General features: G+C 64.8%; 1 protein-coding gene across 1 annotated transcript in view; it reads right to left on the minus strand.

The window, feature by feature from the left end:
- The window catches only part of LOC107050955 (plectin-like), a 43,651-nt gene that overhangs the window by 6,679 nt on the left and 10,617 nt on the right, over window positions 1–26,355 (minus strand). The window contains 8 exon segments of the mRNA XM_040696023.2: window positions 2,471–3,976; window positions 3,978–5,852; window positions 9,541–9,639; window positions 11,925–12,029; window positions 12,695–12,778; window positions 15,160–15,516; window positions 22,270–22,408; window positions 26,078–26,256. Coding sequence (XP_040551957.2) covers window positions 2,471–3,976; window positions 3,978–5,852; window positions 9,541–9,639; window positions 11,925–12,029; window positions 12,695–12,778; window positions 15,160–15,516; window positions 22,270–22,408; window positions 26,078–26,256 — 4,344 coding nt within the window.

The following is a 26,355-nucleotide window of genomic DNA, read 5'->3' on the forward strand; positions in this document are numbered from 1 at the left end:
GGGGGGTGTGAGTGGGGGCTGTGAGTGAGGGGTGAGAGTGGGGGCTGAGGGTGGGGGGTGAGGGGGTGGGTGGGGGGTGTGAGTGCGGGGTCTGAGTGAGGGGTGTGAGTGGGGGGTGTGAGTGGGGGGTGAAGGGGAGGGTGAGGTTGGTGGGTGGGGGGTGTGAGTGAGGGGTGAGGGGGTGAGTGGGGGGTGTGTGTGGGGGCTGTGAGTGGGGGCTGTGAGTGAGGGGTGAGAGTGGGGGCTGAGGGTGGGGAGTGAGGGGGTGGGTGGGGGGGGGAGAGAGTGGGGGGGGGAGGGTGGGGGCTGAGGGGGTGAGTGGGTGGGGGTGTGAGTGGGGGGTCTGAGTGAGGGGTGAGGGTGGGGGGTGTGAGTGGGGGGAGAGAGTGGGGGGTGAGGGAGTAGGTGGGGGTGGGGGTGGGTGGGGGGAGTTGGGGGTGTGAGTGGGGGGTGAGCGGAAGGTCTGAGTGAGGTGTGAGGGTGGGGGGTGAGGAGGTGGGTGGGAGGTGTGAGTGAGGGGGTGGGTGGGGGGTGTGAGTGAGGGGTGAGGGTGGGGGATGTGAGTGGGGGGTGAGGGTGGGCGGTCTGAGTGAGGGGTGAGGATGGGGGAGAGGGTGGGGGGTGAGGGGGTGGGTGGGGGGTGTGAGTGGGAGGTGAGTGGGGGGTCTGAGTGAGGGGTGAGGGTGGGGGGTGAGGGGGTGGGTTAGGGGGGTGTGAATGGGGGGTGAGGGTGGGGGGTGAGGTTGGTGGGTGGGGGGTGTGAGTGAGGGGTGAGGGGGTGAGTGGGGGGTGTGGGTGGGGGCTGTGAGTGGGGGGTCTGAGTGAGGGGTGGGAGTGGGGGGTCTGAGTGAGGGGTGGGAGTGGGGGGTGTGAGTGGGGTGGGAGTGGGGGGGGTGAGTGGGGGGAGTGAGTGAGGGGTGACGGTGGGGGGTGAGGGTGAGGGGGTGAGTGGGGGGTGAGGGTGGGGGGTGAGGGGGTGGGTGGGGGATGTGAGTGGGGGGTGAGGGGGTGGGTGGGGGGTGTGAGTGGGGGGTGAGGGGGTGGGTGGGGGGTGTGAGGGCCATGGGGTTGGGGAGCTGAAATGGCCGGGTCAGGGGGCAGAACTGAAGTGGGTTTGTTGGGGGGGGGCAGAAAAGGGGGAGTTGGGGGCAGCGATGGGTTAGAGAGGCAGACGTGGGTGGGTTAGGGGGCAGAAGTGCATTGGGGGCAGAGCTGGAGGAGTTAGGGGGCGAAAATGGGGGGGGTTAGGGGGCAAACGGAGTGGGCTGGGGGGCAGAGCTGAGTGGGTTGGGGGAGCAGAGATTGGGGGTCAGAAGTGGGTGGGTTGGGGGCTGAAGTGGGTTCGAGGGCAGAAGTAAGCTATGGGGCAGAACTAAGTTAGGGGGTAGAGCTGCGTCGGGGGCAGAGCTGGGTTAGGGGGCAAAGCTGGGTCAGGGGGTGGAGCTGACTTAGGGGGCGGAGCTGGGTTAGGGGGCAGAGCTGGGTTAGGGGGCAGAGCTGAGTTAGGGGGCAGAGCCGAGTGGGTGAGGGGCAGAGCTGGGAGGGTTGGGGGCTGAACTGGGTTAGAGGGCAGAACTAAGTTATGGGGCTGAGTTAGGGGGCAGAGCTGGGTCAGGGGGCAGAGCTGGGCCAGGGGGCGGAGCTGGGGGGCAGAGCTGAGTTAGGGGGCAGAGCTGAGTTAGGGGGCAGATCTGGCTCAGGGGGCAAAGCTGGGTCAGGGGGCAGAACTAAGTTATGGGGCTGAGTTAGGGGGCAGAGCGGGGGGGCAGAACTGGATTATGGGGCAGATGTGGCTCAGGGGCAGAGCTGGGTGAGGGGGCAGAGCTGGGTGAGGGGGCAGAACTAAGTTATGGGGCTGAGTTAGGGGGCAGAGCTGAGTTAGGGGGCAGAGCTGGGGGGCAGAGCTGAGTTAGGGGGCAGATGTGGCTCAGGGGGCAGGGCTGGGTCAGGGGGCAGAGCTGGGTGAGGGGGCAGAACTAAGTTATGGGGCTGAGTTAGGGGGCAGAGCTGAGTTAGGGGGCAGAGCTGGGGGGCAGAGCTGGGTTAGGGGGCAGATGTTGCTCAGGGGGCAGAGCTGAGTTATGGGGCAGAGCTGGGGGGAAGAGCTGGGTGAGGGGGCAGAGCTGGGGGGCAAAGCTGGGTTATGGGGCAGACGTGGCTCAGGGGGCAGAACTAAGTTATGGGGCTGAGTTAGGGGGCAGAGCTGGGGGTCAGAGCTGGGTTAGGGGCAGAGCTGAGTTAGGGGGCAGACGTGGCTCAGGGGGCGGAGCCGGGTTGGGGGCCGGATGTGCATGCGTTGCGGTCGTAGGGCACGCGCTGCGCGCCGGGCGCATGCAGAAGAGGTGGCCGCGTCCTCCGTGGGGCTCCGCGCCGCAGCGCCGCAGCGCCGCCGTGGGGCCGCGGGGCCGTGGGGCGTCGCGCCGTGGGGCGGCGCGCGGGGGAGGCGGAGGGGCGCGGCGCAGCGCCGTACCTCCTCGGCGCGGCGCTGCAGCAGCTCGGCCTCGCGCTTCAGCCCGTCCTTCTCGCGCTCCAGCTCGGCGATGGCGCCGCGCAGCTTCTCGGCGTCGCGGTCGCTCTGCAGCCGCCGCTCCTGCAGCGCCTGCACCTGCGCCAGCTTCTCCTGGGCGCCCAGCTCGCTCTCGTGCAGCCGCGCGCCGATGTCCTCGGCCTGGCGCCGGAAGCGCTGCGCCTCCTCCTGCGCCGCGCTCTGCGCCGCGCTCAGCTCGGCCACGCGCAGCTTCAGGCGCTCCGCCTCGGCCGCGGCGTCCAGCTGCCGGCGCCGCTCGGCCTCCAGCGTCTTCTGGAAGCCCTCGGTCTCCTGGGCCAGGCGGCGCCGCATCTCCTCGCGGTCCTCGTGCAGCTGCTTGGCGCGCTCCTGCGCCAGCTCCTTCTGCTTCTGCAGCGCCTCGGCCTCGGCGCGCAGCCGCGCCGCCTCCTGCAGCGCCTGCATCTTCTCGCGCAGCACGCGCTCGGCCAGCGCCCGCTGCTGGGCCAGGTCGTCCTCGGCCTCGCGCCGCAGCCGCGCCGCCTCCTGCGCCTCCACGCCCAGCCGCGCCGCCTCCTCGGCCGCGCGCCGCAGCTTCTCGGCCTCCTCGGCCAGCGCCTTGCGCGCCTCCTCCTCGCCGCGCAGCGCCAGCGCCTTGCTCTCCTCCTCCGCCAGCCCCTTCAGCCGCGCCAGCTCCTCCAGCTGCGCCCGCAGCCGCGCCAGCTCCTCCTCGGCCCGCGCGCGCTGCCGCGCCGCCTCGCCCGCCTCCTCCTTCAGCCGCCGCAGCTCGCCGTCCAGCACGGCCTTCTGCTGCGCGCTCTCGTCCAGCCGCAGCCGCACGCGGCCCAGCTCCTGCTCCACCTGCGCCTTCTGCCGCAGCGCCTGCTCGGCCAGCCGCCGCTGCTCCTCCGTCTCGGCGTCCGCCAGCTCCCTCTGCCGCAGCGCCGCCCGCTCCGCCTGCGCCCGCCGCTCCGCCTCCCGCTCCGCCTCCACCCGCAGCGCCTCCGCCTCCGCCTGCGCCCGCGCCTGCGCCTGCGCCTCCTCCTCGGCGCGCCGCCGCTGCCGCTCCGCCTCCTCCACGCGCAGCCGCGACAGCCGCGCGTCCTCCTCGGCCGCGCCGCGCGCCGCCTCCGCCTCCTCGGCCGCCCGCCGCGCGCCCTCCGCCTCCAGCCGCAGCCGCTCCAGCGCGCTCTGCTCCTGCCGCTGCAGCTCCTGCAGCTCGCGCTCCTTCTCGCGCACGGCCGCCGCGCGCGCCTTCTCCTCGGCCGCCACGCGCTTCTGCGCCGCCTCGCGCGCCAGCTGCACCTGCCGCTCGGCCTCGCGCTCCGCCGCCTCCTTCTGCCGCCGCGCCTCCTCCACCGTGGCCCGCAGCCGCTCCGCCTCCTCCAGCGCCGCCCGCCGCTGCCGCGCCGCCTCCTCCTCCGCCTCGGCCATGGCGCGCGCGCGCTCCTCGGCCTCGCGCCGCCGGCCCTCCTCCTCGGCCGCGGCCCGCGCGCTGCCGCTCGGCCTCGCGCTCCGCCCGCTCGCGGCTGCGCTGCGCCTCCTCGGCCTCGGCGCGGATGCGGCCCAGCTCGCGCTCCAGCTCGGCCTGGCCGGCGGCGGCGCGCTCGAAGCCGCCCTTCAGCGCGCGGATCTCCTCCTCCACCTGGCGCCGCTGCCGCTGCGTGTCCTCCAGCAGCGCGCGCTGCCGCTCCAGCTCGCCCTCGGAGGCGCGCTTCAGCTGCGCGATGCGCTCCTCCACGTCGCGCCGGTGCTGCTCCGCCTGCTCCTCCAGCCGCCGCCGCTGGAACGCCTCGTCCTCGGCCAGGCGCCGCAGCCGCTCGTTCTCCGCCTCCTTCTCGGCCAGCGCCACCTCCGCCTCCGCCTTCAGCCGCGACGCCTCGGCCACGGCCGCCAGCTTCTCCTGCAGGCTGCGCTCCGCCTCGCCGCGCTGCCGCGCCGCCTCCTCCTCGGCCAGCAGCCGCTGCCGCTTCGCCTCGTCCGACTGCGCCCGCAGCCGCGCCGCCTCCTCGGCCAGCTCGCGCAGCCGCCCCGCCTCCTCCTCCAGCCGCTGCTTGGACTTCTCGCTGCAGCTGCGCCACTCGCCCTCGGCGCGCGCCTGGCTCTCCAGCAGCAGCTCCACCTCGGCGCGCAGCCCGGCCAGCTCCTCCTCCAGCCCGGCGCGCCGCCGCGCCGCCTCCGCCGCCGCCTCCTGCAGCCGGCCCAGCTCCTCCTCCAGCAGCAGCCGCCGCTGCTCGCCGTTCTCCAGCTGCGCCTTCAGCCGGATCAGCTCCTGCTCGGCCGCCAGCCGCTGCTGCGCCGTGCCCTCGGCCAGCGCGCGCTGCGTCTCCAGCTCCGCCTCGGCCGCCTCCTTCTGCCGCAGCGCCGCCTCCTCGGCCTTGGCGCGCCGCCGGGCCTCGCGCTCCGCGTCCTCCTTCTGCTTCTCGGCCTCCTGCTGCGCCAGCGCCTTCTGCTGCGCCACCTCCTCGGCCCGCAGCCGCAGCCGCAGCGCCTCGTTGGCCTTCAGGCGCCAGCGCTCCGCCTCGCGCTCCGCCTCCTCGCGCGCCGCCTCCGCCTCCGCCTGCAGCCGCCGCCGCCGCTCCGCCTCCTCCTGCAGCTGCTCCACGGCCGTGTGCTCCTCGCGCAGCGAGCGCTCCAGCCGCTCCGCCTTCTCGGCCAGCGACAGCCGCTTGCCGCGCAGCTCCGCCTCCGCGCTGCGCCGCGCCGCCTCCTCGGCCGCGCGCACCTGCCGCTCCTTCTCCTCCTCCGCCTGCCGCCGCCGCCGCTCCGCCTCCTCCGCCCGCAGCCGCAGCGCCTCCAGGTCGGCCGCCGCCGCCTGCTGCTCCCGCGCCGCCTCGCGCTCCGCCTCCGCCCGCAGCCGCAGCTCCTCCTCGGCCTCGCGCTTCCGCTGCCGCTCGTCCGCCACCTGCCGCCGCAGCCGCTCCGCCTCCTCCTGCGCCGCGCGCTTCTGCCGCTCCGCCTCCTCGGCGCGCGCCCGCAGCTCCGCCAGCTCCGCCTCGGCGCCCGCGCGCTGCCGCTCCGTGCCGTCCAGCTGCAGCCGCACCAGCCGGATCTCCTCCTCCACCCGCGCGCGGCTCTGCTCCGCCTCCTCGGCCAGCTTGGCCTTGCTCTCCGCCTGCCGCTCCGAGCTGCGCCGCAGCTCCCGCAGCTCCTCCTCCACGTTCCGCTTCTGCCGCTCCGCGTCCGCCGCCGCCGCCTCGCGCCGCGCCGCCTCCTCCCGCATCAGCCGCTGCAGCTCCCGCGCCTCCGCCTCCGCCTGCGCCTTGGCCCGCGCCTGCGCCTCGGCCCGCTGCCGCTGCGCCTCCAGCTGCGCCTCCACCTCCGCCAGGCGCCGACGCTCCTCCTCCTTCAGCTTCTCGGCCGCTTTCTGCGGGGACAGAGAAGGCGGCGGGGCGACGCCGCCGTCACCGCCCGCCCTGCGGCCCACGGCCGCGCCACCGCCGCGCCGCCTGCAACGGCTGCACCGCTGCACCGCCCGCGGCCGGGTGCGTGGCACGCAGCAACAGCGCAGCACCGGCCAACCCATCGCTGCGATGCACCGGGAGGGATGCGGGCGATGCAGGGGGATGTGATGTGAGCGACGCAAACGCCGCTGCCGCCGTGCAATGCGGCACTGCTGCTGCGCCCAGCATGCACGGCACCACCACAGAAATGAGCTGCACCGCTGCTGTGCCCAGCGTGCAGACCTACGCTGCAATGCGGCACCGCTGATGCGCCCAGCATGCATGCCACCACCACAGAAACGAGCTGCACCGCTGCTGCGCCCAGCGTGCAGACATACGCTGCAATGGAGCACTGCTGCTGCGCCCAACAAGCATGCTGCCGCCACAGAAATGAGCTGCACCGCTGCTGCGCCCAGCATGCAGACCTACGTTGCAATGCAGCACTGCTGATGCGCCCAACAAGCATGCCGCCGCCACAGAAATGAGCTGCACCACTGCTGTGCCCCACATGCAGGCCACCACCATGCAACGCAGCACCGCTGCAGCAGGCCACATGCACAGTGCCACCATAAAAATGAGCAGCACCGCTGCTGTGCCCAGCGTGCAGACCACCAGCATGCAAAACAGTGCTGCCACTGTGCCCAGCATGCAGACCAAAGCTGCAAAGCAGCACCACTGCTGCGCCCAGCACACAGACCAACACTGCAATGCAGCACCGCTGATGTGCCCAACAAGCATGCCGCCGCCACAGAAATGAGCTGCACCGCTGCTGCGCCCAGCATGCAGACCTCCACTGTGCAATGCAGCACTGCTGCTGCGCCCAGCATGCATGCCACCACCACAGAAATGAGCTGCACCACTGCTGCGCCCAGCATGCAGACCCCCACTGTGCAATGCAGGACTGCTGCTGCAGGCGGCATGCAGACCATCACCTTGGAAATGAGCTGCACCGCTGCTGTGCCCAGCATGCAGGCCACCACCTTGCAAAGCAGCACTGCCACTGCACCCAGCATGCAGACCAGCACTGCAATGCAGCACCGCTGCTGCGCCCAGCATGCAGACCAACACTGCAATGCAGCACCACTGCTGAGCCCAGCATGCATGCCACCACCACAGAAATGAGCTGCACCGCTGCTGCACCCTGCACGTACACCAACACCGTGCAGTGCAGCACTGCTGCCGCATCCAGCATGCACACCACCACCACAGAAATGAGCTGCACCACTGCTGCACCGAGCATGCAGACCACCACCATGCAGTGCAGCACCACCGCTGTGCTCAGCATGCAGGCCACCACCACAGAGAGGAGCAGCACCGCTGCTGCACCCTGCACGTACACCACCACCGTGCAGTGCAGCACTGCTGCCGCATCCAGCATGCAGACCACCACCACAGAAATGAGCTGCACCACTGCTGCGCCGAGCATGCAGACCACCACCATGCAATGCAGCACCACCGCTGTGCTCAGCATGCAGGCCACCACCACAGAGATGAGCAGCACCGCTGCTGCACCCTGCATGTACACCAACACCATGCAGTGCAGCACTGCTGCTGCATCCAGCATGCACACCACCACTGTGCAATGCAGCACCACTGCTGCGCCGAGCATGCAGACCACCACCGTGCAATGCAGCACCACTGCTGTGCTCAGCATGCAGGCCACCACCATGCAACGCAGCACCGCTGCTGCACCCTGCACGTACACCACCACCGTGCAGTGCAGCACTGCTGCCACATCCAGCATGCAGACCACCACCACAGAAATGAGCTGCACCACTGCTGCACCAAGCATGCAGACCACCACCATGCAGTGCAGCACCACCGCTGTGCTCAGCATGCAGGCCACCACCACAGAGAGGAGCAGCACCGCTGCTGCACCCTGCATGTACACCAACACCGTGCCGTGCAGCACTGCTGCCGCATCCAGCATGCAGACCACCACCACAGAAATGAGCTGCACCACTGCTGCACCGAGCATGCAGACCAACACCATGCAATGCAGCACCACCGCTGTGCTCAGCATGCAGGCCACCACCACTGAGATGAGCAGCACCGTTGCTGCACCCTGCATGTACACCAACACCGTGCAGTGCAGCACTGCTGCCGCGTCCAGCATGCACACCACCACTGTGCAATGCAGCACCACTGCTGCGCTGAGCATGCAGACCACCACCATGCAGTGCAGCACCACTGCTGTGCTCAGCATGCAGGCCACCACCACAGAGAGGAGCAGCACCGCTGCTGCACCCTGCACGTATACCAACACCATGCAGTGCAGCACTGCTGCCGCATCCAGCACGCAGACCACCACCATTGCATTTTGCAGCAGCTGCACCGCACCCGGCCCTATGTAGGGTCTCCTCGCCCTCCCCGGGCCCACCACACGCGCATGGGGTCGGCGCAGGAGATGCAGCAGGACTGCAGGGAACGCAGCGATGTTGGCGGGGCAGCAGCGCCTTCTTTGCTGCACACCTTTGGGGTGCAGGAGAGAGCCGTGGGGCAGATGGGTGCATGAGTGGGGACGGCACAGATGCAGCACATGCATGGAGGGGGAGGCGGGAGTTGCAGCAGCAGTGGAGGGGTGTGGGGCTGTGAGTACCTGCAGCGGGGGGTCATCTCGGTTCAACCCCCTGCGTGTGCCCCACACATATGCAGCCCCCCACTGCAAAGCAGCAGCAAAGCGGCATCTGAGCGGCAGCACTGCAGTGCATGCACTGCAGGGATGGACGTCATCTGGGCTGTGTGTGCTGCAGCTGTCCTGCTGCGCCCACAGATGCATTGCACCCACAGCTGCACTGCACCCGGAGCTGTGCTGTGCTACAGGCTGTGATGCAACTGGAGCTGCAATGCACACAGGGTGGTGCTGCATGCAGAGTTGCACTGCATTCAGAGCTGCACTGCACCCAGAGCTGCATTGCACCCGGAGCTGTGCTGTGCTACGGGCTGTGATGCAACTGGAGCTGCAATGCACACAGGGTGGTGCTGCATTCAGAGCTGCATTGCATCTGGAGCTGTGCTGCATCCAAACCTGTGCTGCACCCAAAGATGTGCTGTGCCCAGAGCTGTACTGCACCCACAGCTGCATTGCACCAGGAGCTGTGCTGAGCTATGAGCTGTAATGCAACTGAAGCTGCAGTGCACACAGGGTGGTGCTGCACCCAGGACTGCACTGCATTCAGACCTGCACTGCATCTGGAGTTGTGCTGCACCCAAAGCTGTGCTGCTCCCAGAACTGCATTGCACCCACAGCTGCATTGCACCCGGAGCTGTGCTGTGCTATGGGCTGTGATGCAACTGGAGCTGCAATGCACACAGGGTGGTGCTGCAGAGTTGCAGTGCATTTGGAGCTGTGCTGCATGCAAACCTGTGCTGCACTCAAAGCTGCACTGAAACCACAGCTGTGCTGCAACCGGAGCTGCGCTGCACCCTCAGCCCCACTGCACCCAGAGCTGCAGTGCACCCACAGATGTGCTGCAACCACAGCAGTGCAGCACCTGCAGCTGCGCTCAGAGCGATGTTAGCACAGCGAGCTGCAGCTGGGGGGGGGGGGGGAAGGGGAGGGACAGAGGGGGGGGGGACACGAATGCAACGCTGCAGCCGCATGCGCAGTACCTCCTCGTGCTCCATGCGCCGCAGCGTCTCTGTGATGAATTTGATGTAGTGGCTGCTGAGCGTCGTCAGCTCGCTGTACCGCGTGCGCAGCTCCACGTACTGCAGGACATGCGGCGCCGTCAGCGCAGGGCTGCAACCGCTGCACCCGCAGCACTGCAGGGCGGCGTGCCCTGCATCCGTACGACCGCCCCAGCACTGCAGTGCAGCCCACCCAGAACCCCCAGAACTGCATTCCCTGCACCCCCCGGCACTGCAGCGCTGCACTCCCCGCCCCCCACTGCATTCCCTGCAACCCAAGCACTGCAGCGATGCACTCCCTGTCCCCCCAGCACTGCACTCCCTGCCCCTCTCACTCTGCATTCCCTGCACCCCAACCCTGCACTCCCTGCCCCCCAGCACTGCATTCCCTGCACCCCAAGCACTGCAGCACTGCACTCGAGCCCTGCACTCCCTGCCCCCCGGAACTGCATTCCCTGCACCCCAAGCACTGCAGTGCTGCACTCCAGCCCTGCACTCCCTGCACCCCCAGCCCTACATTCCCTGCCCCCCCAGAACTGCATTCCCTGCACTCCCAGGACTGCAGCGCTGCACTCCCCGCCCCCCACTGCATTCCCTGCACCCCAAGCACTGCAGCGCTGCACTCCCTGCCCCCCCCAGCACTGCACTCCCTGCCCCTCTCACTCTGCATTCCCTGCACCCCAACCCTGCAGCCCTGCACTCCCTGCCCCCCAGCACTGCATTCCCTGCAACCCAAGCACTGCAGCACTGCACTCGAGCCCTGCACTCCCTGCCCCCCGGAACTGCATTCCCTGCACCCCAAGCACTGCAGTGCTGCACTCCAGCCCTGCACTCCCTGCACCCCCAGCACTGCATTCCCCGCCCCCCCAGCACTGCATTCCCTGCACCCCAAGCACTGCAGAGCTGCACTCCCTGCACCCCCTGCCCCCCCCAGCGCTGCATACCCTGCCCCCCAGCACTGCATTCCCTGCACCCCAAGCACTGCAGCGATGCACTCCCTGCCCCCCCAGCACTGCATTCCCTGCACCCCAAGCACTGCAGTGCTGCACTCCAGCCCTGCACTCCCTGCACCCCCAGCCCTACATTCCCTGCCCCCCCAGTACTGCATTCCCTGCACCCCCAGCACTGCAATGCTGCACTCCCTGCCCCCCAGCCCCACAGTGCCGTATTCCCTGCACCCCCAGCACTGCAGCACTGCACTCCCTACCCCCCAGCACTGCATTCCCTGCACACCCAGCACTGCATTCCCTGCACCCCAAGCACTGCAGCGCAGCACTCCCCGCCCCCCACTGCATTCCCTGCAACCCCAGCACTGCAGCGATGCACTCCCTGCCCCCCCAGCACTGCACTCCCTGCCCCTCTCACTCTGCATTCCCTGCACCCCAACCCTGCACTCCCTGCCCCTCCAGCACTGCATTCCCTGCACCCCAAGCACTGCAGTGATGCACTGCAGTGCCGCACTCCCTGCCCCCCAGCACTGCATTCCCTGCACCCCAAGCACTGCAGTGCTGCACTCCCTGCCCCCCCAACACTGCAGCCACAGCACTGCATTCCCTGCACCCCAAGCACTGCAGCGATGCACTCCCTGCATCCCCAGCACTGCATTCCCTGCACCCCAAGCACTGCAGTGCTGCACTCCAGCCCTGCACTCCCTGCTCCCCCCAGCGCTGCATACCCTGCCCCCCCAGCACTGCATTCCCTGCACCCCAAGCACTGCAGCGCTGCACTCCCAGCCCCCCCAGTGCTGCATTCCCTGCACCCCAAGCACTGCAGCGCTGCACTCCCTGCACCCCCAGCCCTACATTCCCTGCCCCACCAGCACTGCATTCCCTGCACCCCAAGCACTGCAGAGCTGCACTCCCTGCACCACCACCACTGCATTCCCTGCACCCCCAGCACTGCAGCGCTGCACTCCCCCCCAGCGCCGCAGCACCGCATTCCCTGCAGCCACAGCACTGCATTCCCTGCCCCCCCAGCACTACAGCGCTGCACTCCCTGCCACCCCCACAGTGCATTCCCTGCACCCCCAGCACTGCATTCCCTGCACCCCAAGCACTGCAGTGCTGCACTCCCTGCCCCCCCAGTGCTGCATTCCCTGCACCCCAAGCACTGCAGTGCTGCACTCCAGCCCTGCACTCCATGCACCCCCAGCCCTACATTCCCTGCCCCCCCAGCACTGCATTCCCTGCACCCCCAAGCACTGCAGCGCTGCATTCCCCGCCCCCCACTGCATTCCCTGCACCCCAAGCACTGCAGCGATGCACTCCCTGCCCCCCCAGCACTGCATTCCCTGCACCCCAAGCACTGCAGCGCTGCACTCCCCGCCCCCCCGCAGCCCCGCAGCGCCGCATTCCCTGCAGCCCCACCTCCTGGATGACGCTGTCGGCCGCCGACTGCACTTTGGCCTTCTTGGCGGGCGATGCCGGCGGCTCCAACTGCGCCGTGAAGGTGATGAGCTGCAGCTCGTAGTCCTGCAGGGGGGGGGAGAGGGGGAGATGCAACCACAGCACTGCAACCCGCAGCACCGGGACCCACAGACACCCATAGAGACCCATAGAGACCCACAGTGACCCATAGGGACCCACAGCGACCCATAGGGACCCACAGTGACCCCCAGGAACCCAAAGAGACCCATAAAAACCCATAAGAACCCACAGTGACACACAGTGACCCACAGTGACACATAGTGACCCACAGCGACCCATAGGGACCCACAGTGACCCATAGTGACCCACAGTGACCCACAGGGACCCATAGGGACCCACAGTGACCCACAGTGACCCATAGGGACCCATAGTGACCCACAGTGACCCATAGGGACCCACAGTGACCCACAGCAACCCATGGAGACCCATAGTGAGCCATAGGGACCCACAGCGACCCATAGCAACCCATAGGGGCCCACAGTGACCCACAACAACCCATAGGGACCCATGGTGATCCATAGCAACCCATGGAGTCCCACAGCGACCCATAGTGACCCACAGTGACCCATAGGGACCCACAGCAACCCATGGAGACCCATAGTGACCCACAGCGACCCATAGCGACCCATAGGGACCCACAGTGACCCACAGCGCCCCATAGGGACCCACAGTGACCCACAGCGACCCACAGCCCCGCGGCTGCAGCGCACCTTAATGGCGTCGATGTACTGCTTGGCGTAGCGCTGACACTCCTCCACCTTCTCCTTCTGCTGCTCGCATTCCTCCAGCAGCTTCTGCAGGGAGAGAGCAGCGCCTCAGCTGCAGGGCTGCAGCAACGGGGCCCAGCACTGCATGCACTGCGCGCCCTGCATGCACTGTGTTGCAAGAGGGCAATGCGCGGCGTGTGCTGCAGTTCTGTGTGTTGCAAGAGGGCCATGAACTGTGTGCGCTGCAGCTCTGTGTGTTGCAAGAAGGCCATGCGCTGCAGCTCTGTGTGTTGCAAGAGGGCCGCGCACTGCATGTGTTGCATCTCTCTGTGTTGCAAGAGGGCCATGCACTGTGTGTGTTGCACTTGTGTGTTGCAAGAGGGCCATGCACTGTGTGTGTTGCACTTGTGTGTTGCAAGAGGGCCATGCACTGTGTGTGCTGTAGCTCTCTGTGTTGCAAGAGGGCCATGCACTGCATGCACTGCAGCTCTGTGTGTTGCAAGAGGGCCACGCACTGTGTGTTGCACTTGTGTGTTGCAAGAGAGCCATGCACTGTGTGTGTTGCAGCTCTCTGTGTTGCAAGAGGGCCATGCACTGCGTGCACTGCAGCTCTGTGTGTTGCAAGAGGGCCACGCACTGTGTGTTGCAGCTGTGTGTTGCAAGAGGGCCATGCACTGCGTGTGCTGCAGCTCTCTGTGTTGCAAGAGGACCATGCACTGCGTGCACTGCAGCTCTGTGTGTTGCAAGAGGGCCATGCACTGCATGCACTGCAGCTCTGTGTGTTTCGAGAGGGCCATGCACTGCATGGACTGCAGCTCTGTGTGTTGCAAGAGGGCTACGCACTGTGTGTTGCAGTTGTGTGTTGCAAGAGGGCCATGCACTGCGTGCGCTGCAGTTGTGTGTTGCAAGAGGGCCGTGCACTGCATGCGCTGCAGCTCTGTGTGTTGCAAGAGCGCCATGTACTGCGTGTGCTGCAGCTCTGCATGCTGCAAGAGGGCCGTGCACTGCGTGCACTGCAGCTGTGTGTTGCAAGAGGGCCATGCACTGCATGTGTTGCAGCTCTGTGTGTTCAAAGAGGGCCACGCACTGCGTGCACTGTAGCCCTGCATCGGGGCTGCACACTGCACACACTGCAGCTCAGCACTGGGGCCGCACGCTGCGTGCACTGCAGCCCTGCACTGGGGCTACACATTGTATGCAATGCAACTTTGCACCGGTGCCACACACTGCATGCACTGCAGCTCTGCACCGGGACTGCACCCTGCATTCACTGCAGCTCCACACCAAGGCCACACACTGCACACCCTGCAGCGCTGCACCGGGGCCGCACACTGCATGCACTGCAGCTCCACACCAAGGCCACACACTGCACGCACTGCAGCGCTGCACCGGGGCCACACTCTGCATGCACTGCAGCTCCGCGCTTGGGGTGCATTCTGCATGCACTGCAGCTGAGCAATGGGGCCGCACACTGCACACCCTGCAGCGCTGCACCGGGGCCACACAATGCATGCACTGCAGCTCCACACCAAGGCCACACACTGCACGCACTGCAGCTCCGCACCAAGGCCACACACTGCATGCACTGCAGCTCCACACCAAGGCCACACACTGCACACCCTGCAGCGCTGCACCAAGGCCACACACTGCATGCACTGCAAGCACTGGGGCCACACTCTGCATGCACTGCAGCTCCGCACTTGGGGTGCATGCTGCATGCACTGCAGCTAAGCAATGGGGCCGCACACTGCATGCACTGCAGCTCCACACCAAGGCCACACACCGCATGCACTGCAGCTCCGCACCAAGGCCACACACTGCATGCACTGCAAGCTCTGGGGCCACACTCTGCATGCACTGCAGCTCCACACTTGGGGTGCATGCTGCATGCACTGCAGCTAAGCAATGGGGCCGCACACTGCACGCACTGCAGCTCCACACCAAGGCCACACACTGCATGCACTGCAGCGCTGCACCAGGGCCACACAATGCATGCACTGCAGCTCCACACCAAGGCCACACACTGCACGCACTGCAGCTCCGCACCAAGGCCACACACTGCATGCACTGCAGCTCCACACCAAGGCCACACACTTCACGCACTGCAGCGCTGCATTGGGACCGCACACTGCATACACTGCAGCTCTGCACCAAGGCCACACACTGCATGCACCACAAGCACTGGGGCCACACACTGCATGCACTGCAGCGCTGCACTGGAGCTACACGTTGTATGCCCTGCAGCGCTGCACCGGGGCTGCACACTGCATGCACTGCAGCTCTGCACTGGGACCGCAAATTGCATGCACTGCAGTTCTGCACTGGGGCTACACGTATGCAATGCAGCTCAGCACTGGGGCCGCACACTGCACGCCCTGCAGCGCTGCACCGGGGCCGCACACCGCACGCACTGCAGCTCCGCCCCACCCCCCCGCCCCCCCCACCCCCACCTGCACCGCATGCATCACCTTCTGCTGCAGCAGCTGCTCCCGCACGGCGGCGCTGTCCCCGACGGGCACTGCTTGGATGCCGTCCTGGCGCAGCCGCGCGTCGCGGATCCACTCCTGCAGCGCGTCGCAGCTCTGCCGGTAGCAGCGCAGCCTCCGGCCCAGCAGCTGCAGGTCGCGCAGCCGCAGCTCCATCTGCGCCAGCGCCGCGTCCCAGCGCCGCAGCAGCGCCTCCACGCGCTGCCCGAAGCGCTGCAGGTCGGCGTCGCCCTCGCCGTGCCCGCGCTCCATGCGCTCGTTCACCGCCCGCGCTCGGCGCAGCTCCTCCTGCAGCGCTGCAAACGCCGCCGCGTGCCCGGCCGACTGCGAGCGCAGCCGCTGCAACGGGATGGGGGGGGGGGGAGGGGGGGGAGGAGCGTCAGCCGGGCACCGCGGACCCAACGGGACCCATAGGGGCGCATAGAGACCCATAGAGACCCACTGGGACCCATAGGGAGCCGTAGGGGCGCATAGGGACCCACTGGGACCTATAGGGAGCCATAGGGGCGCATAGGGACACACTGAGACCCATAGCAACCCATAGAGACCCACTGGGACCCATAGGGAGCCGTAGGGACACATAGGGACCCACTGGGACCCATAGGGAGCCGTAGGTGCGGATAGGGACCCATAGCGACCCATAGAGACCCACTGGGACCCACTGGGATGCATAGGGACACACTGGGACACATAGGGACCCACTGGGACCCATAGGGAGCCATAGGGGCGCATAGGGACCCATAGGGATGCACTGGGACCCACTGAGACCCATGGCGACCCATAGGGACACACTGGGACCCACTGGGACCCATAGGGAGCCATAGGGGCGCATATGGACACACTGAGACCCACTGGGACCCATAGGGACACACTGGGACCCACTGGGACCCATAGAGACCCACTGGGACCCATAGGGAGCCATAGGGACACATAGGGACCCACTGGGACCTATAGGGAGCCATAGGGGCGCATAGGGACCCATAGCGACCCATAGGGACCCACTGGGACCTATAGGGAGCCATAGGGGCGCATAGGGACCCATAGTGACACATAGAGACCCACTGGGACCTATAGGGAGCCATAAGGGCGCATAGGGACACACTGAGACCCATAGACACCCACTGGGACCCATAGGGAGCCATAGGGGTGCATAGGGATACACTGAGACCCATAGCGACCCATAGAAACCCACTGGGACCCATAGGGAGCCATAGGGACACATAGGGACCCACTGGGATGCATAGGGAGCCATAGGGACACATAGGGACCCACTGGGACCCATAGGGAGCCGTAGGGGCGCACAGGGACGCACTGAGACCCATAGCAACCCATAGGGACCCACTGGGACCCATAGGGAGCCGTAGGGGTGCATAGGGACCCATAGGGATGCATAGGGACACACTGGGACACATAGGGACCCACTGAGACCCATAGGGAGCCATAGGGGCGCATAGGGACCCATAGGGATGCATAGGGACACACTGGGACCCATGGCGACCCATTGAGACCCATAGGGATGCATAGGGACACACTGAGACCCACGGCGACCCATAGGGACACACTGGGACCCACTGGGACCCATAGGGAGCCATAGGGGCGCATAGGGACACACTGAGACCCACTGGGAACCATAGGGACACACTGGGACCCACTGGGACCCATAGAGACCCACTGGGACCCATAGGGAGCCGTAGGGGCACATAGGGACCCACGGTGAACTATAGGGACCCATAGGGAGCCATAGGGGCGCATAGGGATCCATAGCGACCCATAGAGACCCACTGGGACCTATAGGGAGCCATAGGGGCGCATAGGGACACACTGAGACCCATAGACACCCACTGGGACCCATAGGGAGCCATAGGGGCGCATAGGGACACACTGAGACCCATAGACACCCACTGGGACCCATAGGGAGCCATAGGGGCGCATAGGGACACACTGAGACCCATAGCGACCCATAGAGACCCACTGGGACCCATAGGGAGCCATAGGGACACATAGGGACCCACTGGGACCCATAGGGAGCCGTAGGGGCCGATAGGGACCCATAGCGACCCATAGAGACCCACTGGGACCCACTGGGATGCATAGGGACACACTGGGACACACTGGGACCCACTGGGACCCATAGGGAGCCATAGGGGCGCATAGGGACCCATAGGGATGCACTGGGACCCACTGAGACCCATGGCGACCCATAGGGACACACTGGGACCTATAGGGAGCCATAGGGGCGCATAGGGACACACTGAGACCCACTGGGACCCATAGGGACACACTGGGACCCACTGGGACCCATAGAGACCCACTGGGACCCACAGGGAGCCGTAGGGGCACATAGGGACCCACGGTGAACTATAGGGACCCATAGGGAGCCATAGGGGCGCATAGAGACCCATAGAGACCCACTGGGACCCATAGGGAGCCGTAGGGACACATAGGGACCCACTGGGACCTATAAGGAGCCATAGGGGCGCATAAGGACCCATAGCGACCCATAGAGACCCACTGGGACCTATAGGGAGCCATAGGGGCGCATAGGGACACACTGAGACCCATAGCGACCCATAGAGACCCACTGGGACCCATAGGGAGCCATAGGGACACATAGGGACCCACTGGGACCCATAGGGAGCCATAGGGACACATAGGGACCCACTGGGACCCATAGGGAGCCATAGGGACACATAGGGACCCACTGGGACCCATAGGGAGCCGTAGGGGCGCACAGGGACGCACTGAGACCCATAGCAACCCATAGGGACCCACTGGGACCCATAGGGAGCCGTAGGGGCACATAGGGACCCACGGTGAACTATAGGGACCCATAGGGACCCATAGGGGCACATAGCGACCCATAGAGACCCACTGGGACCCATAGGGAGCCATAGGGACACATAGGGACCCACTGGGACCTATAGGGAGCCGTAGGGGCGCATAGGGATCCATAGCAACCCATAGGGACCCACTGGGACCTATAGGGAGCCATAGGGGCGCATAGGGATCCATAGGGACCCACTGGGACCTATAGGGAGCCATAGGGGCGCATAGGGACACACTGAGACCCTCTGGGACCCATAGGGAGCCATAGGGGCGCATAGGGACGCACTGAGACCCATAGTGACCCATAGGGACACACTGAGACCCATAGCGACCCATAGGGACACATAGGGACCCACCGGGACCTATAGGGAGCCATAGGGACACATAGGGACACACTGAGACCCATAGAGACCCTTAGCAACCCACTGGGACCCATAACAACCCATAGGGTCCCATAGTGACCCACGGCAACCCATAGCAACACATAGGGACCCACAGCGACCCATAGTGACCCACAGTGACCCATAGCAACCCATAGGGACCCACGGAGACCCACAGTGACCCACAGGGACCTACTGAGACCCGCAGTGACCCACAGCGACCCATAGCAACCCATAGGGACCCACAGTGACACATAGGGATCCATAGCAACCCATAGGGTCCCACAGAGACCCACAGTGACCCACAGCGACCGACAGCAACCCATAGGGACCCATAGAGACCCACAGCAACCCATAGGGACCCATAGGGACCCTTAGCAACCCACAGCGACCCATAACAACCCACAGAGACCCACAGCGACCCATAGGGACCCACAGTGACCCATAGTGACCCACAGCGACCCACAGCGACCCATAGTGACCCACAGTGACCCATAGCAACCCATAGGGATCCATAGCAACCCACAGTGACCCATAGCAACCCATAGGGTGCCATAGCAACCCATAGGGTGCCATAGAGACCCACAGCAACCCACAGCGCCCCACAGCGGCCCATAGGAACCCACAATGACCCATAGGGACCCAGAGCGACCCACAGCGACCCACAGCAACCCAAAGGGACCCACAGTGACCCACAGCGACCCATAGCAACCCATAGGGATCCATAGCAACCCACAGTGACCCACAGCAACCCATAGGGTGCCATAGAGACCCACAGCAACCCACAGCACCCCACAGCGGCCCACAGGGACCCACAGCGACCCACAGAGACCCACAGACACCCATAGGGACCCCTAGTGACCCACAGTGACCCACAGCAACCCATAGGGACCCATAGGGACCCTTAGCAACCCACAGGGACCCACAGCAACCCATAGCAACCCATAGGGACCCTTAGCAACCCACAGCAACCCATAGCAACCCATAGGGTGCCATAGAGACCCACAGTGCCCCACAGCGACCCACAGGGACCCACAGTGACCCACAGTGCCCCACAGCGACCCACAGGGACCCACAGTGACCCACAGTGACCCACAGACACCCATAGGGACCTACAGCAACCCATTTGGACTCACAGGGACCCACAGGGACCCACAGCAACCCACAGCGCCCCACAGCGGCCCATAGGGACCCACAATGACCCATAGGGACCCAGAGCGACCCACAGCGACCCACAGCAACCCAAAGGGACCCATAGTGACCCACAGTGACCCATAGCAACCCATAGGGTGCCATAGAGACCCACAGCAACCCACAGCACCCCACAGCGGCCCATAGGGACCCACAGCGACCCACAGAGACCCACAGACACCCATAGGGACCCCTAGTGACCCACAGTGACCCACAGCAACCCATAGGGACCCATAGTGACCCTTAGCAACCCACAGGGACCCACAGCAACCCATAGCAACCCATAGGGACCCTTAGCAACCCACAGGGACCCACAGCAACCCATAGCAACCCATAGGGACCCTTAGCAACCCACAGCAACCCATAGCAACCCATAGGGTGCCATAGAGACCCACAGTGCCCCACAGCGACCCACAGGGACCCACAGTGACCCACAGTGCCCCACAGCGACCCACAGGGACCCACAGTGACCCACAGTGACCCACAGACACCCATAGGGACCTACAGCAACCCATTTGGACTCACAGGGACCCACAGGGACCCACAGCAACCCACAGCGCCCCACAGCGGCCCATAGGGACCCACAATGACCCATAGGGACCCAGAGCGACCCACAGCGACCCACAGCAACCCAAAGGGACCCATAGTGACCCACAGTGACCCATAGCAACCCATAGGGTGCCATAGAGACCCACAGCAACCCACAGCACCCCACAGCGGCCCATAGGGACCCACAGCGACCCACAGAGACCCACAGACACCCATAGGGACCCCTAGTGACCCACAGTGACCCACAGCAACCCATAGGGACCCATAGTGACCCTTAGCAACCCACAGGGACCCACAGCAACCCATAGCAACCCATAGGGACCCTTAGCAACCCACAGGGACCCACAGCAACCCATAGCAACCCATAGGGACCCTTAGCAACCCACAGGGACCCATAACAACCCATAGGGTCCCATAGAGACCCACAGCGCCCCACAGCAACCCACAGCGCCCCATAGCGGCCCATATAGCAACCCACAGAGACCCATAGTGACCCACAGCAACCCACAGCAACCCATAGGGACCCATAGTGACCCTTAGCAACCCACAGGGACCCACAGCAACCCATAGCAACCCATAGGGTGCCATAGAGACCCACAGTGCCCCACAGCGACCCACAGAGACCCACAGTGACCCACAGTGCCCCACAGCGACCCACAGGGACCCACAGTGACCCATAGTGACCCACAGTGACCCACAGACACCCATAGGGACCTACAGCAACCCATTTGGACTCACAGGGACCCACAGTGGCCCACAGCAACCCACAGCGCCCCACAGCGGCCCATAGGGACCCACAATGACCCATAGGGACCCAGAGCGACCCACAGCGACCCACAGCAACCCAAAGGGACCCATAGTGACCCACAGTGACCCATAGCAACCCATAGGGACCCTTAGCAACCCACAGGGACCCATAGAAACCCATAGGGTGCCATAGAGACCCACAGCAACCCACAGCGCCCCACAGCGGCCCATAGGGACCCACAATGACCCATAGGGACCCAGAGCGACCCACAGCGACCCACAGCAACCCAAAGGGACCCATAGTGACCCACAGTGACCCATAGCAACCCATAGGGATCCATAGCAACCCACAGTGACCCATAGCAACCCATAGGGTGCCACAGAGACCCACAGCGCCCCACAGCAGCCCATAGGGACCCACAATGACCCATAGGGACCCAGAGCGACCCACAGTGACCCACAGCAACCCAAAGGGACCCACAGTGACCCACAGCGACCCATAGCAACCCATAGGGATCCATAGCAACCCACAGTGACCCATAGCAACCCATAGGGTGCCACAGAGACCCACAGCAACCCACAGCACCCCACAGCGGCCCATAGGGACCCACAGCGACCCACAGAGACCCACAGACACCCATAGGGACCCGTAGTGACCCACAGTGACCCACAGCAACCCATAGGGACCCATAGTGACCCTTAGCAACCCACAGGGACCCACAGCAACCCATAGCAACCCATAGGGACCCTTAGCAACCCACAGGGACCCATAACAACCCATAGGGTCCCATAGAGACCCACAGCGCCCCACAGCAACCCACAGCGCCCCATAGCGGCCCATATAGCAACCCACAGAGACCCATAGTGACCCACAGCAACCCACAGCAACCCATACGGACCCATAGTGACCCTTAGCAACCCACAGGGACCCACAGCAACCCATAGCAACCCATAGGGTGCCATAGAGACCCACAGTGCCCCACAGCGACCCACAGGGACCCACAGTGACCCACAGTGCCCCACAGCGACCCACAGGGACCCACAGTGACCCATAGTGACCCACAGTGACCCACAGACACCCATAGGGACCTACAGCAACCCATTTGGACTCACAGGGACCCACAGTGGCCCACAGCAACCCACAGCGCCCCACAGCGGCCCATAGGGACCCACAATGACCCATAGGGACCCAGAGCGACCCACAGCGACCCACAGCAACCCAAAGGGACCCATAGTGACCCACAGTGACCCATAGCAACCCATAGGGATCCATAGCAACCCACAGTGACCCATAGCAACCCATAGGGTGCCACAGAGACCCACAGCGCCCCACAGCGGCCCATAGGGACCCACAATGACCCATAGGGACCCACAGCGCCCCACAGCCGCCCCACGGCACCTTGAGCTCCTGGCAGCAGCCTTCGAGCTCCGGGAGGTCGGCGGGCACCGCGTGGGCGCTCTTCAGCTGCTCCTCGTAGAGCTGCAGCAGCTCCTCGGCCTCCCGAGTGCTGCGGATCACCACCGCGATCGTCTTCAGCCTGCGGGCGGCGGCGCAGCGTGAGCCTTCCTCATCATCGTCATCCTCAGCCGCCATCTTCCTCCCCAGCCTCACCCGCAGCCTCCATCGCCTCCTCAGCCTCCATCTCCTCCCCATCATCCTCATCTTCATCCTCAGCCGCCATCTCCTCCCCATCCTCACCCGCAGCCTCCATCACCTCCTCAGCCTCCTCAGCCTCATCCAGCCTTCATCTCCTCCTCCTCATCCTCCTCCTCAGCCTCCATCTCCTCCCCATCATCCTCCTCAGCCTCATCCAGCCTTCATCTCCTCATCATCATCCTCATCCTCAGACGCCATCTCCTCCCCAGCCTCACCCGCAGCCTCATCCAGCCTTCATCTCCTCATCCTCCTCCTCAGCCTTCATCTCCTCCCCATCCTCATCCTCAGCATCCATCTCCTCCCCAGCCTCACCCGCAGCCTCCATCTCCTCCTCATCCTCCTCCTCAGCCTCATCCAGCCTTCATCTCCTCCTCCTCATCCTCCTCCTCAGACGCCATCTCCTCTTCATCCTCCTCCTCAGCCTCCATCTCCTCCCCAGCCGCACCCGCAGCCTTCATCTCCTCCTCATCCTCCTCCTCAGCCTCAACCAGCCTTCATCTCCCCCTCCTCATCCTCCTCAGCCTCCATCTCCTCCCCATAATCCTCCACCTCGACCTCCATCTCCTCATCCTCCTCCTCAGCCTCATCCAACCTTCATCTCCTCCTCCTCATCTTCATCCTCAGCCTCCACCTCCTCCCCATCCTCATCCTCAGCCTCCATCTCCTCCTCAGTCTCCTCATCTTCATCCTCAGCCTCCATCTCCTCCTCATCCTCCTCCTCCTCCTCATCCAGCCTTCATCTCCTCCCCGTCATCCTCATCCTATGCCTCCACCTCCTCATCATCCTCCTCCTCAGCCTCCATCTCTTCCCCATCCTCCTCCTCAGCCTTATCCAGCCTTCATCTCCTCATCATCCTCCTCCTCAGCCTCCATCTCCTCCCCATCATCCTCCTCATCTTCATCCAGCCTTCATCTCCTCCCCGTCATCCTCATCCTCAGCCTCCTTCTCGTCCCCATCCTCCTACTCCGCCTCCATCTCCTCCTCAGCCTTCTACTCCACCTCGTCCAGCCTTCATCTCCTCCTCCTCATCCTCCATCTCCTCCCCATCCTCCTCCTCATCCTCATCCAGCCTTCATCTCCTCCTCCTCATCTTCCTCCTCAGCCTTCATCTCCTCATCCTCCTCCTCAGTCTCATCCAACCTTCATCTCCTCCCCATCTTCATCCTCAGCCTCCATCTCCTCCTCATCCTCCTCGTCAGTCTCATCCAGCCTTCATCTCCTCCTCCTCATCCTCATGCTCCTCCTCAGCCTCCTCCTCATCCTCATCCAGCCTTCATCTCCTCATCATCATCCTCCTCCTCAGACGCCATCTCCTCCTCATCTTCATCCTCAGCCTCCATCTCCTCCTCAGCCTCCTCCTCAGCCTCATCCAGCCTTCATCTCCTCATCCTCCTCCTCAGCCTTCATCTCCTCCCCATCAGCCTCCTCCTCATCCTCATCCAGCCTTCATCTCCTCATCCTCCTCCTCAGCCTCCATCTCCTTGTCCTCCACCTCAGCCTCATCCAGCCTTCATCTCCTCATCCTCCTCCTCAGCCTCCATCTCTTCCCCATCCTCCTCCTCAGCTTCATCCAGCCTTCATCTCCTCCTCCTCATCCTCCTCAGCCTCCATCTCCTCCCCATAATCCTCCACCTCGACCTCCATCTCCTCATCCTCCTCCTCAGCCTCATCCAACCTTCATCTCCTCCTCATCATCATCATCCTCAGCCGCCATCTCCTCCCCAGCCTCACCCGCAGCCTCCATCTCCTCCTCAGCCTCCTCAGCCTCATCCAACCTTCATCTCCTCCTCATCATCCTCCTCCTCAGCCTCCATCTCCTCCTCATCCTCATCCTCAGCCTCATCCAGCCTTCATCTCCTCCTCCTCATCCTCCTCCTCAGCCACCATCACCTCCTCATCCTCATCCAGCCTCCATCTCCTCAGCCTCATCCAGCCTTCATCTCCTCCTCCTCATCCTCCTCCTCAGCCTCCATCTCCTCCCCATCCTCCTCCTCACCCTTCATCTCCTCATCCTCCTTCTCAGCTTCCATATTCTCATCATCCTCCTCCTCCGCCTCCATTTCCTCCCCTTCATCCTCATCTTCATCCTCAGCCTCCACCTCCTCCTCATCCTCCTCCTCAGCCTCCATCTCCTCCTCGGCCTCCTCCTCAGCCTCATCCAGCCTTCATCTCCTCCTCCACCTCCTCCTCCTCTGCCTCCATCTCCTCCTCCTCCTCCGCCTCCATCTCCTCCTCCTCCTCCACCTCCTCCCTCTGCCTTCATCCTCCTCCTCCTCCTCTTCCTCCTCCTTCTCTTCGTCCTCCTCAGCCTTCATCTCCTCCTCCTCCACCTCCTCCTCTCCTCTTTCTCCTTCCTCTCCTCCTCTTCCTCCCCTTCCTCCTCCTCCTCTGCCTTCATCTCTTCCTCCTCCACCTCCTCCCTCTTCCTTCATCCCCCTCCACCTCCTCCTCCTTTGCCTCCATCTCCTCCTCCTCCTCCACCTCCTCCCTCTGCCTTCATCCTCCTCCTCCTCCTCTTCCTCCTCCTTCTCTTCCTCCTCCTCAGCCTTCATCTCCTGCTCCTCCACCTCCTCCTCTCCTCCTCCTCTTCCTCCACTGCCTCCTCCTCCCCTTCCTCCTCCTCCCCTTCCTCCTCCTCCTCTTCCTCCTCCTCCACTTCCTCCTTCTCCTCTTCCTCCTCCCTCTCCTCCTCCTCTTCCTCCACCTCTTCCCTCTGCCTTCGTCCTCCTCCTCCTCTGCCTTCATCTCCTCCTCCTCCACCTCCTCCTCTCCTCTTCCTCCTCCCTCTCCACCTCCTCCTCCTCCTCCTCCCCTTCCTCCTCCTCCTCCACCTCCTCCTCTGCCTTTATCCCCCTCCACCTCCTCTTCCGCCTCCATCTCCTCCTCCTCCTCCACCTCCTCCCTCTGCCTTCATCCTCCTCCTGCTCCTCTTCCTCCTCCTTCTCTTCCTCCTCAGCCTTCATCTCCTCCTCCTCCACCTCCTCTCCTCTTCCTCCTCCCTCTCCTCCTCCTCTTCCTCCACCTCCACCTCTTCCTCCACCTCCTCCCTCTGCCTTCATCCTCCTCCTCCTCCACCTTCATCTCCTCCTCCTCCACCTCCTCCTCTTCCTCCTCCCTCTCCTCCTCCTCTTCCTCCACCTCCACCACCTCCTCCTCCTCCTCCCCTTCCTCCTCCTCCCCTTCCTCCTCCCTTTCCTCCTCCTCTTCCTCCACCTCCACCTCTTCCTCCACCTCCTCCCTCTGCCTTCATCCTCCTCCTCCTCCACCTCCACCTCTTCCTCCACCTCCTCCCTCTGCCTTCATCCTCCTCCTCCTCCACCTTCACCTCCTCCTCCTCCACCTCCACCCCTTCCTCCTCCTCCTCCCCTTCCTCCTCCTCCCCTTTCTCCTCCTCCTCTTCCTCCTCTGCCTTCACCTCCTCCTCCTCAGCCTCCTCCAGCCTTCATCTGCTCCTCATCTTCCTCCTCCTCTGCCTTCCTCCCCCTCCTCCACCTCCCCCCCCCTTTACCTCCCCCCCCCCACCCTCCGCCGCAGCGCTGCATTGCTCACTTCTCCAGGTAGATGCAGGACAGGCTGTAGACGCGCTCCATCTTCTGCAGCGTCACCTCCAGCTCGGAGCGCAGCAGCGGCGCCGACGCTCCGTCCTCGGGCTGCGCCAAAACCTGCGCCGAGCGCGCGCTCACCGCATCCAGGTTCTCACGGATGCCCTCCAACTCGCGGTGGATCTCCTGCGGGGCAGCGCTGCACGTCAGAGCACTGCAAGGCACCCCCATGGGGCATGCAGCACTGCGATGCAATGCAATCCTATGGGACACGCAGCACTGCAC

This window comes from Gallus gallus, chromosome 2 (genome assembly GCF_016699485.2).
Source record: "Gallus gallus isolate bGalGal1 chromosome 2, bGalGal1.mat.broiler.GRCg7b, whole genome shotgun sequence".
Lineage (NCBI taxonomy): Eukaryota > Metazoa > Chordata > Aves > Galliformes > Phasianidae > Gallus > Gallus gallus.